The 13821-nt window shown below is 49.5% G+C and overlaps 2 protein-coding genes across 2 annotated transcripts in view; one reads left to right on the forward strand and one right to left on the reverse strand.

The window, feature by feature from the left end:
• LOC144116515 (uncharacterized) overlaps positions 1-11215 on the forward strand; it is a 47100-nt gene extending 35885 nt beyond the window's left edge. Inside the window, exon 3 of the mRNA XM_077651207.1 lies at positions 11081-11215. Within this exon, the coding sequence (XP_077507333.1) occupies positions 11081-11084 (4 nt within the window). The 3' untranslated portion in view covers positions 11085-11215. The remainder of the gene's footprint in view (positions 1-11080) is intronic.
• LOC144116516 (uncharacterized) lies at positions 2742-5345 on the reverse strand. The gene is made up of 2 exons (XM_077651208.1): positions 4667-5345; positions 2742-2770 (listed from the first exon to the last, which is right to left on the reverse strand). The coding sequence occupies exons 1-2, from the start codon at positions 5343-5345 to the stop codon at positions 2742-2744; spliced, it is 708 nt and encodes a 235-aa protein (XP_077507334.1).
• Positions 11216-13821: the final 2606 nt, after the last annotated feature.

The raw sequence follows: 13821 nt of genomic DNA on the forward strand, positions 1-13821 counted from the left end.
ACCGAGCATGAAGTACACATGTACTATCAGCAATGAATGAAACGTGAACAATAAAAGTGTGGTGGCATAAAATACCCCAGCATGTTAGCTCCTTACATACAAGTAAGGTTGATTAACACTTCTGAAGCACATTGCTATGGTTTTATAAGGTTCAACGGCTCAAAGTGATTCAAGGCATGAGGGACGCCGTAGTAGAGGGCTGCTGACAATTTCGACAGCCTAATCTTCTCTAACGTGCACTTACATCACACAGAACACGGGCCATTAGCGGTTCGCCTCCATCAAAATCGACCTCCGCGGCCGGGATGGAACCAGCGTCTTTCAGGCCAGTAGCCGAGCACCATAACTACTTAGCCACGACGGTGGCTTACTTCTGAAGGAGATTCTTCGCGCCTTTGAAGTTAGAGTATCCTCAGTTTCCTACGGTAAGGTTCGTAAGAAAGGCTTGTAAGTCAAGGCCAACAAGGTGATAGTCACACAAGAAATGGAAAAAGACAGTGGGAATATTTGCTGCTCTTAACGACCGGCCCAGTATACCACCTAAGGGGAAGGCCGCTAAAACCGAGAAATGAGTTCACGCAGGTTGTGCGTCTTTTAACAAAAGAGTGCAAATAAACTGTTCCGCTCCTTAAAAAATGAGAACAGTGAGCTACAAGGAGCATTCTTGCAAGATGGTCAGATGAGCAAGTCGTTTCAACACTGCCCAGCAGCGTTGCTTCTATATGCTACGTAGAAGCTCCTAGAAAAAAGAATGACATGCTTTTTGGTGACTTTTGAGAGTAGAAGATTGCAGTAGATGGCGCAACACTTCAATGGCACTTTGAAAGCGTTGAGGCCCTAGGCCCAAATAAGATGCCAGGCAGTATGAGTAACCACGGCCGTTACAGGGAGCAAAGACTCCTCTATCCCCCACCACACATCTCCCTCCCGAAAGAACAACAAACTACATGTAGACAGCTCCAGGCTCGCACAGTCCCTTCACCGGCTTTGTTAGCCCTTATCGACCGAGGCCAATACAGACCCGAATGCTCTCTTTGTGGGGCTCCGAGAGCCAACTTTGACCACAATTTATATCTCTTGCGAGAATTCCAACCACCATCTCGCTGGAACCTCACAGACAAAGAGGGTTGGGAGATCGCAGTCTCCAGCACCGAACCAGCCTCACAAAGGCGGCTGGTAGAGTGGGCTGGAGAGATCGCCGCATGTCATGGACTGTTGGCCACCACCCGGGATTAAGAGCCAGACCAACCCTAGGCAGTGACTCATCCACAAGGCTCATCAATAAACTTTTCACATATCTACCTACCACGGCCGTCAAGAGCACAAAGTGAAGGGTTCAACGAAAGTTCGTATGGTCAGGCAGTTATCGAAATAAATCTATATGACGGTCACTGACCAAGACAAGGTAAAAAATTAGGAAGTCTCCTCGCAATTCCAGCCTTTTTCCCCTTCCCGCGATGTTTACGGACGGGCCCAACTGGCGTCTCATTTGTTCTGATTGGTGAATGCGATTATGATTTCGACCGCAACTTTACAGTTATCAGCACTCTGTAGTAAGTACTTTGGCTCGAAAGACCGCCACGCATGTGGCCAATCCCTGCAACATTGTTGAAAAGGGACAGAACGTACTGCTGGACGCAGCAGATCTAGCGGTGTCCTTCCATGTCACGTCATCGTTCACCAGCGTGGAACAGCTTTTACAAAAGGACACCGCTCTCACTGAGCGCAATTTGTTTGACTTCCCCGACCTTTCCACTTTTCTCCGGTTCTGCCTCGGAAATACGTATGTTACGTATTCCTTTAAGTTCTACTCGCAGGTACACGGTATTGCCATGGACACCTCTGTTTTCGTAAGTGGTTCTTGGTTTATGGGTTTAAGGTTCCAAAGCGACTAAGGCAATGAGGGGCAGCGTAGGGAAGGACTCGGGAAATCTTGACAACCTGGGGTTATTCAAGGTGCACTGACATTGCACAGTGCACGGGCCTCTTGAATTTGGTCTTCATCGCCATCCAACCGCCGCGGCCGGGATCGAATCTGCGTCTTTCGGGTGAGCAGCTGTGCGCCATAACCACTGAGCCACTGCGGCGGCTCGATTGCCATAACTACCAATAGTATTAAATGGAAGCACTAGAAACGAAAGTTCTCTATAATTTCACACCGCAACCACTGCGTTGACGATTATTTTTGCATTCTAAGCCCAACGGACGACACCTAGTTTCTGCAACAACTCAACGCATTCGAGCCAAGACTACTGTTCCCGGTATAGTATGAACATGGTTGTCTCCCTTTCCTGGACGTCTTAGTACAATGCACAGGCAGTGAACTCTCTTTAAATCTTTACCGGAAGCCAACACGCACATGAAAGTACTTGTCCTGTAATTATAATCACTGGGTTGCCCACAGAAGATCCGTTGTGTCGTCGCTGGTGACGCGTGTGGCGCGAATATGCGAAAAAAGCTGAACTTAAAATGGTATGGCGAGAGCTTCCTGCTAATGCCGGGCTACCCCGTCAACTTTGTGAAAGGAATCCAAGAACAGCTCCTGGAACCGAGCACTGCCAGTGGCAAGGATTTCGTGCCCACTGCTGGCATTCCGTATGTATTCGTGGTGTAAGTGAACCTCTGTCCGGTATTTTAACGGAGTATAACCTACGCATTGGACACGTGCCGCCCAGTAAACTTCAAAATATGCCGGTTAAAGTCAACGACCCCCGGCCAAATAACCGTTTTCACGGTGTAGTCTAATTCCCTCCGGTGATAGCCATCAAATCTGCAGAGAAAACAGGAAAATTCACCAGAAGGATCAAAAAGCATCAATGCGATGTCCTAAACCCCAAAGTGCGTTCCAATTCGAATGCCGAGCACGTGCACGAAAAAACGCGTTATATCGACCAGGACAACGGTGCAATTTTATCCAGAGCGGAACATGACGACACGCCTTTCGCTTGAGTCATCATTTATCCAAATGACACCCGATACCATCAACCGGAAGGAAGAGAGGATGCCACCCATCTACATGCAATCATAACGCCATATTCTGCGCTTTCAAGTTTCGACTGATTTTCCTACTAGCCTGATTTTGTACAAGGAACCAGTGCAGTTGCGGAACTTCATTTTTACTTTGACTAGGTCACTGACAGTTATACATTTACTTCAATGATATAAAGGAACTAAGATGAAGTTGGTGGGCGATATGCTGGGCGACAGTCGACGTGCGGGTCAAAGCGGGTTGGTGTGAATCGAAGGAGGAACGAAATTGATGAAGCAGAGCGAGAAGTTGAGTTCGTTGAGGTACAGGAAGAGAGGCGTCGATGGAGGGAAGGAAAACGTCTGGAGACGAAGTGTCGGGTGCAGGAACCGGCGGGCTGAGGTCATCGACGTCAAGGGACGAGGAATCGTCATTTTCATTGTGGTAGAGAATGGAGTCAATGATTTTCACGGTACCAAGGCACTCACCGCGACGTACAGCGGAAGCATATGTAAACGGATTGGTCACGAACAACGCGCTAAGGCCAGCTGACACAGTGAGGACGGCGTAAGGTATGGACAGGTACTTGCGGCACAGAAAGAGGGGCGATGGTGTAAAAAGTACGTTGCCGTCGCGAACAAGGTCGGAAGTGAGGGGCACAAGAACAGGCAGTTCAGTGTCTTCGGCAACGACGGCTTTTGGCAGGAGCAGCAGCAGAAGGGGCATCGGGCGGCGAGGAACCGCAGAGCGCAAAGAACTCAAGTTGAGCACGAGCACAATCGATGACTGCGTTATGGTGTGGCAGGAAGTCCCAACCCAAGATGATCTCATGAGAACAGGTTGGTAGAATGACGAATTCAATCACGTAGACGATTTCCTGAATAACGACGCGAGCCGTACACGCCGCTAACGGCGCAATAGCCTGCGCGCTTGCGGTGCGCAGCGAGAATCCAGAAAGTGGGGTCGTCACTTTTCGCAAGGAGCGGCAAAAGGAAGCGGCCATGGCAGAAACAGCAGCACCGGTGTCGACAAGCGCCAAAACAGAGACACCCTCTACGGAAACGGCGATCAGATTGGTGGGACATAAATGAGGCCTTGGACATTTCGCTGGTGGCGCAGTTCTCGCCCCAGGAACTGCGGCGTCTAGTTTTCCTCTTGTGAAAGATTCGGGTGCCGACGCATGGGAGAAAGGGAGCGGCGACGAGGAGAAGGTGAGCGCCGGGTGGAGAAGGTGATGCGATCCGGGGAAAGCGGGCGACTCTGTGGCGGCTGGGCTGGCGTTGAGTAGTCACTGGGAGGAGGCCAGTAACCGGCAGCTGGGGAGACTGGCGCACGACGACGGCAAAGCTGGGCCACATGACCAGGCAGTCCTAAAGAGTAACAAATAGGCCGATTGTCACTAGTACGCCAGGGATTGCCGAATTGTCGAAGCGGTCGCAATAAAAGGCGTCGGAGCGTGAGGAACTTGAGGCACAGACGCTTGAGGTGGAGCGTAGGTTGGGTGGTAGTTAAGCGGCCGCGGCCGTGCGACGGCGGCAGCGTAGGTCAGGGGTGCAGCGACAGGTGCGGGCGGCTGTGCTGGTGCGGGGGGAGGGACCGGTGGAAGGGCCTCAGCCACTTGTTCGCTGATGGCAGTGCGAAGGTCGGGCGCCAGGAATGGAGATTGCATGGAGGGGGATGGCAGAAGCGACAGCTGACGTGCAACTTCCTCGCGCACAAAATCTTTGACGTGCGCCAACATTTGCGAGTGGTCGGGTGCAGCCGACAGGCCGGCAAGCGACTCGACAGGCGCTGCTGCGTGCTGGCGAGTGATGAGCCTCTGCTCGCGCAGTTCGTCGTAGCTCTGGCACAGACTGACGATTTCGGCAACGGTGCGGAGATCTCGCGAGAGCAGCATCTGAAATGCGTCATCCTCGATGCCTTTCAGACTATGCTTGATCTTGTCCGCCTCGGACATCTGGGCGTGGACGCGCGAGCACAGGTTGACCACGTCTTCAATGTAGCTGGTGAACGTCTCGCCCGACTGCTGAGAGCGCTCGCGCAAGCGGTGTTCGGCGCGTAACTTGCGCACAGCAGGACGTCCGAACACTTCGATGAGGTTTGCCTTAAAAGCAGTCCACGTGGGGAAGTCTGCTTCGTGGTTTCGAAACCACAGGTTGGCAACGCCAGTCAAATAAAAGATGACATTGTTCAACTTGGTATCGTCCCACTTGTTATACGTGCTCACCCGCTCGTATGATGTGAGCCAGTCTTCAGTGTCATGATCGTCAGTACCGCTGAAGAGTGCCGGGTCCCGCTGCCGGAGGGAGCCGGAACAGAGGACTGGAGAGCCAACTTGCACGGCTTGGTGGTGGGCGGCTTCAGGCATAGCGGGCATAGCGGGGGCCGGTTGCGTGCGGTTGCGCAGGTCCAGGGTGGTACGAGGATGCTAAACCGAACCTCCACCAAATGTAACGGGGGCTTAGGTTAATGCTGAGGCGGCGGCGAAACCATGGCGGCGACCGAGTCTCTCGTCTGTTCAGGTCAGCAGGCGCTCGGTCTTAGCGATGGCAGTGCGGCTACCTCTTCTTCTTCTTTTTTTTATCAGTCACACTACCTCTTCTTCTTCTTCCTTTCCTCAGTCAACATAGGATGATGCCCTTCTTCTTCTTCACGGAAAGTTATTACGCAACGTGAACCGTGTGACGTTGTTGTTTATGGCCATGTCAGGAAGAACGATGCTTAGCGGGAGCCGACGATGAAGAAACTTAAAAAATAGAATAGAGGTCTCAATGTACAACTTTAAGTGTAATACTGATATTACAAAATAAAGGGCGGAAATGGGTAGATCGTTTAAATCTATGAACAAAATGTCCGTAGGTGAGGTTTGAGGAGAAAATCTTATGATGCGCATTGCTTGCTTTTGGAGTTTTGTTAAAGGCTAGAGATGAACATGATAAGCGTTACCCCCGGTCGAATTTCCGCACTTTAAGTGGCTGTGGACAAATGCGTAGTAAGGAGATAATAATATATGGATAGAAAATTAACTTCGGGCCTTGATTAGTGCGCGTTTTAAAAGAAATGTTCCCATCATCTGCGTTTCATACGTTGAAGAATTTGCGCAGAGAAATCAGTATGCAGAACTGATCATCACGAGAGGCGACCAGGAAATAGCTCTAGATCTTCCGCAGTGCATGGTAGAAGAACAGTAGAGTACAGCCTATGGGTAGTTCCATGCCTTGCTGCAGACATCAGCAACAGCTCCAGTAGGTTATTCCAACACTGACTGCCACTCCATGCATCAAGAATGGGTATTGGGCGTGAAATGGGAGTGTTGTGTTTTGTGTTCGGTTTAATGGCGCATAAGCAGCTAAGGCTATCATGCGCCAAGCTCAAGGTATAGGAAACGTTTTCGCCAGAATTTCCAGATAAGAAAAACAGCAGTGTAGAAAGTTTCAAAAGTTATTTCCTTGTACCTAGTATAGAGAGCGAATACAAGATTGATAAATGGCTATTATTAAAAGCTTCAAAGGAGGACGAGTACCCTCAGCAGCCGTCCTTAAGGGGGAAGGATCTGGAGGCTACGAACCAATAAAATAGACACCTCGGCCTTCTCAGGTGAGAGAAAGTGCCGAGGTGTGTCAACGACAAGTGGGAAATTCACAGTTTATCAAGAAAGCCCGCTTCTCTTAAAAAGTTAAAAACAGAAGACATATCAACAATTGCATAATCACTTAAGAACCGCGCAGGGTGAAATGGGATGCACTGGTTGTAAAACTGAGTAAAATACTTCTTAGTTTTTCGAGTTTTGGGCATGATAATAAAATATGGTGTATTGTGAGCTCGTCTCCACATCTTTCACAAAGGGGCTTGTCCTGATTGGTTAGTAAGAATTTATGCGTCAGGTGTGTGTGTCCGATGCGGAGACGACATAAAATTACTTCTGTAAAACGTTCCTGGTGTGTACATGTCTTCCATTCGCCGAGGACAGGCTTTACGAAATGCAGCTTGATGGTTATTTCATTATCCCAAGCTGTCTGCATTTAGCCTTCAGATTTCTGTGCATTAATTTTATGCAGTCTTTGTGGGGCAAGCTGACTTTTCCAGTTTCACGCCGGCGAGCTTGTGCAGCACTTTTGTCTTCTCGTTCATTGCCGTCTATTCCAACATGGCTCGGCACCCAGCAGAATTTTATGATACGTCCCTGTGTTGTCACTTTTTCTATGTTATGTACTATGTTTCCTACTAAGGGTTCGACTGCATTTCTGGAATGTAATGCTGTTAGCAGACTAAGCGAATCCGCGTAGATTATGTTCTTTTCCAAACTGTTATTTATTATTCTCCTTACAGCTACAGAGACAGCATAACACTCCGCAGTAAAAAGGCTTGCACAGTTTGGTAGCCTTACTATCTTTTGCAAGTTTCCTTGCACCAGCGCACTTCCGATGTAATCTGCTGTTTTTGAGCCGTCAGTGTAAAACTCTGTGCAGTTCGCATATTTTTCTTGTAGTGCCCGGTATTCATGTAATATGCGCTCGTGTGGCGTTTGTTTCTTTCGGTATTGTGTTAACGTGAAGTCACACACAGTGGGAAGGCTGTACCATGGGGGCAGTGGGTCATACCCTGAGGCGACATCAGGAAGGGTATCCAGTATTCCTAAAGTTTGGCAACAATCCTCGAAGAGGAGCAGCAGAGGTTTAACTGACTGGGGTTTGTTGTTGAATAGTGTTCTGGAGGTTCAGTTTGTAACTATGGAATAACAGAGGTGTTTCTGCAAGGAACGGATTTTCAGGACATATGTGCATGTGAGCATAGTTATTCTCTTTGTAAGGGAGAGTTCATTGATTTCGACATAGAGACTTTTTATGGGGGATGTTCTGTATGCACCAGTTGAAAGTCGTAAACCAAGGTTATGCACTGGGTCCAGTCGTTTTAGATATGATGGCCTCGCGGACCCATACACAACGCATCCATAGTCTAGAGTAGAGCGTACTACAGACCTATAGATTTGTAAAAGACATGTTCTATCAGATCCCCAGTGTTTTCTTGACAGTACTTTTAATATATTCAGGAATTGGGAGGCTTTCTTTTTGATGGTGTTTATATGTGGCAGGAATGTGAGTTTCTTGTCAAATGTTATGCCCAAAAATTTATGTTCTTGCTTAACTGGAAGTGTAATTTCATTTAAATACAAGGTGGGGTCAATCTACAAACCTCCTCTGAGTGAAAAAAGAACAGCAACTGTTTTTTGTGTTGAGAACTTAAACCCATTTCTTTCAGCCCAAAACGCAAGTTTGTTTAATGTCAGTTGAATCTGTCGCTCGCAGGTTGATAGGCTGGAGGACGTGCATGCTATTTGAAGGTCATCGACATATAACGCTAATAATCGTCGCACCGCCATGTCTACAAATACGACATGTCCAAAAAGCGCGAGCCACAGCACATTCTTGCACCACGTGGCGGTTCTACTCCTGTGAGGGCAGCTAGGACACTGCACTGTCCGAACAACACCCGACCGTTCCACGCAGTCTCGTGTAGGCGAAACTATTGAACATACGGAAAGCCTGCGAACCCTGATTTATTGGCGCATCAGGGATGAATTCCCTAAGCGGCGCGCCTAAGAAATATGAGGCGAATGCCCGTCCCAGGCAATCATCCCCCGCATCAAACGCAGAAGGTAACGGAGAGCTAGGAGCCGGCACCCGACTGACACAGAAGGAAAAGCAATCCCACCCCTCGAGCGTGGCTGCCCGAGCGCCGCGCGGCACACTAGCTCCGTCCAGCCTCCCAAGAAAAATGAACACATAATGCATAGACTGCAGTGCACGGCAAACACAAACAGGAGGCTGTGTAATATTCCCCACATACCATACTTGGCCACTAAAGACCGTATGCGTGAGGTATCACCACCCTAGCAATGGCGGATCTAATTCGAGGCCATCGGGATCCGGCTATGAGCTTCGTCAAGTATGGTGTGCCGTGCCAAATTTGACACGCCGTAAGAATTGTTCACACTATGCGTGATGCGTATATGACTGTCGAAACGCGCACCAGGTCGGCCTCTCACAAGTTACTTGCTCTTGGCAAAGTTGAAGGCAGCGCTACACACCCTGCCGTAATCATGAAAAAGCCGGAGACACCGGCTCAGACTGTCGTCGTTTCTCAACCCAAGTAAAGGGTTATTTGTTCAGCGAAATCCGTCCCCAAAACTACTCTACTGCCCAGAGGAAGAAGCCCATGATTACAGGGCTCTTAGATAAGGCTCGATGCTCAGCGCGAACAGTATTTTCGAGAGGGGACAACATTGCCTAACCCCACGGGTGATGGAGAAGGGGGAGCTCTGCCAGCCATCTATAGCCAAAGTGCTGTGGATACCCTCTTATGCCTTACGAATAAGCCTATTGAGGCCTTCTGCGAACCCGAAAGCCCTGAGTGATCCAGAAATGTAACCATGCTCGAGGCGGTCAAACCTCTTTTCCTGATCTAAAGAAACCAAGAGACCGCTCGCCAAGCGCCCCTGTGTGTACGCTATAATATCGCGAGCGGCGATTGAAAGGCTCTGAAACTTTCTGCCGGGAACGGAGGAAGCTTGATGGTTACCAATGAGGGAGGCCATCACACTCCTCAAGCGCCGGACTACAAATCCTGCAAAAGATTTGAGCGATTGACTACCACAGATTAGGCCACGATTCACCACACGTTAGGCGACTGACTACCTGGTCTTGAGCTGTGTACATACCTGAATCTTGTCAAGCGCAACTCTACAGGTTGTGCACAAGTTCCAAGTCTACATCGCCAAGCTACAGCAGAGAAGGACGAAGCAGCAACAAGGCGTTGGTGCCGCTCCTGCAGCTCATCATACAATGCACGCGTAAGAGGCGTCTGGTTGCCAGCCCTCTGGACCATTGTTATTTTTGCTGCAGTGCCTAAAAGGTCATCTGATACGCGACGCCACAGCGCGGTACCCTCGACGGAGCAATACAATCGCCATAGCGTCTTCAGTGCCTCCCACTTGTTGCGGCCACTGTCGATCAGCGAAGCATTTAAAGTACGCGACAGACTCGCATTTGAGACTTGCAGCACGCGCACATCTATACGCCACGGCCTACTGGTTCCAGCTCAAGTCAGAGACAGTCCATACAGTACCGGTCGATGATCAGAAATGTACATCGGCGTCGACAGCAAAGTGACAACGTTCGTCCTCGACACGTACGCACAAAGTGCTTGAGGCACATAAGCGAGGTCCAGCCTGTTGGCAGATACACAGCGGCGCCATGTCAAAGAAAATTGCGGGCCGTTAGAGCGAAAACTGCTCTACAATGCGCCGAAGCTCATGAGCATCCCATCTCGACCGACCCCAGCCAGGGCCTCGCATGTCAGCACACGTATCAAGAACGAAATTGTTAAGTCACCCACGAAGATTACGTGGTGGCCATCGAGAAAGAAGACACCCAAAGCTTTTTAAATTCATTATTTTGGCTTGCGTTAGCCGGCGGGTAAACACACAAGACGTGAAAAAAAAATTGCAAATGTGTCAGAAACGAGCGTTGTCGCTTTTCAAGTACGGGTGCGTAGTTTTGAAGACTGCCGAGAAAAAAAAGTTAAGCATGTAAAGGTCGAAAACTAGAAAGTTGTAAGTTGAAGACTCCGTCCTATCTTCAAGTGAAACGCTCATTCACTCGCTTAGTAAAAACACGGGAGTGCGTTTTTCAAAACGAGTGGGGGAAAACAATTAAGTACCTGGTGCCTTGAAAATTGTCGTCTACGCTGCTGAAGACATGCAAATTGCATCCGCGCATTTGTTCTCAGGGCTCCAACATACTGTGAGCAACGGGGCTGGGTTCCCGTCACTGTGCGAAACACTTGTCGAAGAAAATGCACAGTTGGCTGTGAAATAGGATTTACAGCTTTTGCAGGTGCAGAGAATAACGTCGGGGAACGGAGGAATGCTTGTAAATCATTGTGAGATATCTTGTAGTATTGTGTGTGGTGCGTAAATGTTCTGGATACGAGGTTCGTAACAGCATGTTTTTCTTGTTCTTAATTTCGCCTCTCTCACGCGTTTCGCCTGTTCGCATAGTTTTTGTGTAAGTTTTATCATAATGACACCTGTTCGTGATTTACATTTTTCAGCTGATGGTGTACGGTGGGAGCGACAGCCACTTCTGTGAGCCCTGGCGTAGTAACAATGGACGCGCAAGAACCACGGAACGATCCTATCGATGTGCAATGGCGATGGCTACTGTACTGGTATTTGGTTTATATGCAGCAAAATAAATATTCATTTAACAAAGCACATGGTGTCTTTGTTTGGATTGAAACTGTTTGACAAAGGCCGTCGCGCAGCGGTTATGATGGCAGGTAAAGAGCGCCAGGAATTAATTTTTCATCTTTCTTCACCGAATGTAAATAGATAACAGTAGGTGAACTGGGTGATCAGAAATAATGCGCCACGAGGGCGCGGCAGGCTGCAGCGCATGCTAGAATTCGAAATGCGCGCGCCAGAAACCGAAACCGGAAGTCCATTCAATCAGCTGCTTGGTGCGCTACAGTCAATTGGGCCGCTGAGCTCTGCGGGAGTGTCCGCTCTTTATGAATCTATTTCTGTTTGCTAATCCCTTACGCAGTTCGTGGAGCTAGATTTCGCCGAGCGTCTGCTCTTTATAAATTGTCTTCTTTATGATGAAATGCTATTGCAACAGACAACGCGGTAAAACTCTTGAAGATTTCCTTAAAGAAAACAAAAATCAGAACACATCTGTTTAGAAAAAAAATTTTTTTGCATATGTGCACATGCCAAAGTTACCGGATACATTGACATTCTCGAGTAGACATGATGCTAGCATCTAAGGCGAGCCAATTATTGAAGTACTATAAGCATCTTTGAATAACTAACCGGAATTGCTCGTGGGAGTTTTAAAACGGGAGACCATACCTATTAACAGGATAGTGAAACGTAAATAATTTGACAGAGAGAAAAGGACCTTAGCGCCAGTTTGTCCTAACAACCAGAACAACACGATCGTTGCTAAAAGAAATAAATGTGCATGACCACTGCAGGAGAAACACTTCCTCTATCAAGAAAAAAGAGTTCCCCCGACAGCAAACTCCTCAGCTCCCTTCGAAGATGGCCGAGAATTTACCACACAGCGCAGGTGTTGAAAGCCACCTGCGGAATCCCGCATGAACCGCGCGCTAAAAGCCGCGTGCGACCACGCAGGCGACTCTAGCGTGGCGATTACATTCCGGGAGCCGGAAATTCGGACAGGCACTGTAGCCTAACACTCCCCACCGCTCTAACCGATCCCAATTAAGCAGCACTGCCCAACAAAGTTTTCAAAAAAGTCGTGTAGATGGTCCGGGAGAGGTGTCGACGTTAAGCGCACTCATTGAACGCGGCGCATCGGTGAGCGCCGAGCCGCCGGCACAAAAGGCAACAACAGCGAGTCCATAATGTGCACCACACAGCCTGCAACGATGTTGATATCAGGTGCTACTGCTCTTACATGCTTGAAAAAGGCCATTGACATAGCATAGAAAGCGGTAGGCTGCTCTGACTGAGGTCCATGATTAACAGGGGCCGCGGGATCCAAAAACACAAAGAAGGGCCCAAAAAGTACCGCGCCAGGGTTTGCGCTGGAGCAGCGTCTCCCAGCAGGATACGTAAAATTATCTTCAAAGCTAACTGCGAGGACGTGACAGACGAAGTTTTAAGGCAAAACCGCCCGTCGCCCATCGTTGTCTAAGAACAGCAGGAGCCACAAGCTCTGTTCCGCCTGAACAAAAAAAGAAAACTCCGCAGTCTGCACCTGCCTTATGACAAGCAGGGGTGGTTTAACAATGTGGTAAAGGTACCAGAAGGCACCCAGCACGACCGACTGAACTAGGTAGCACCTCTCAAGCAGAGGCAGGTCAAATGACTGCGCCTTCCGCTCACGCGCTGTAAAGCCTTCTACGACCGAAGACCACATACCATCCCATATTCCTGCACGGTCGGAGGTCGCGCCTAAAATGCACATCTGCGCATACCACTGCAAAGGTATCGCACGTGTAATACGTATCTGAGGAGTCCCCACAAAAAAGTAACGACTCTTCGAGCAATTAGGAGCAGCCCCCGACAGGAAGGCGTGCTCACGAAAAACGTTTAAAGCTTCGAGCAGGCTGCGTTCATCAGCTAAGTAGAGTGCGATGTCATCTGCATAAGCGGTGATGCGTACTGCTCACTGCCTGGCAAAGCCGGACCTCTAATAAGAGAGTGGTGATTGACTGCCAACAGGAAAGGATCTAATGCTAAGACAAACAAAAGGGAGAGAGCGGACAACCTTGACGGCCGCCGCGGCACACATCACATGCGGTACTTTCCCTGCCATCGAGGAACAGAGTGCTTGAAATATCTCTGTTGCAAACGTCTCCCTATCTCGGCGGCAATCGCATCCCAGCATCCGGCGTGAGCGTTCGCGCGCGCGCGCCGTTTACTGGATTACAAGCGCGCTATGCCAACGACTCCTCTTCCTGTGTCCGCGCTCGCTTGCGGTCGCGCCCCCGTGAACACTTCACCATGGAGGTGCAGGTGCAGGGAGAGATTCTTCACCTCCGCGACTATGACCCAAGGGATTGGACTCACATCCTTAGTGTCTGCCCGCTCCAAGGACCGCTGTACGTCAACAAGCCAAGAAACCGCAGCTTCTGCAAGCGGTGCCGCCATCTCACCTACTGCAGGCCCTGACAAGTCGCACCTGCAAGCAACGCGCGCAGCTGTGCAGCGTTCGCGGCAGCAGCCGCCGTTCTCGGCTGTTGATTACAAGATTATCTTCAGGTCTCGAGGCGGGCTGCAGCTGGACCTGCTTCCGCCCCGACTACTACGGGAAACCATC

Source organism: Amblyomma americanum, chromosome 1 (assembly GCF_052857255.1).
Source record: "Amblyomma americanum isolate KBUSLIRL-KWMA chromosome 1, ASM5285725v1, whole genome shotgun sequence".
NCBI lineage: Eukaryota > Metazoa > Arthropoda > Arachnida > Ixodida > Ixodidae > Amblyomma > Amblyomma americanum.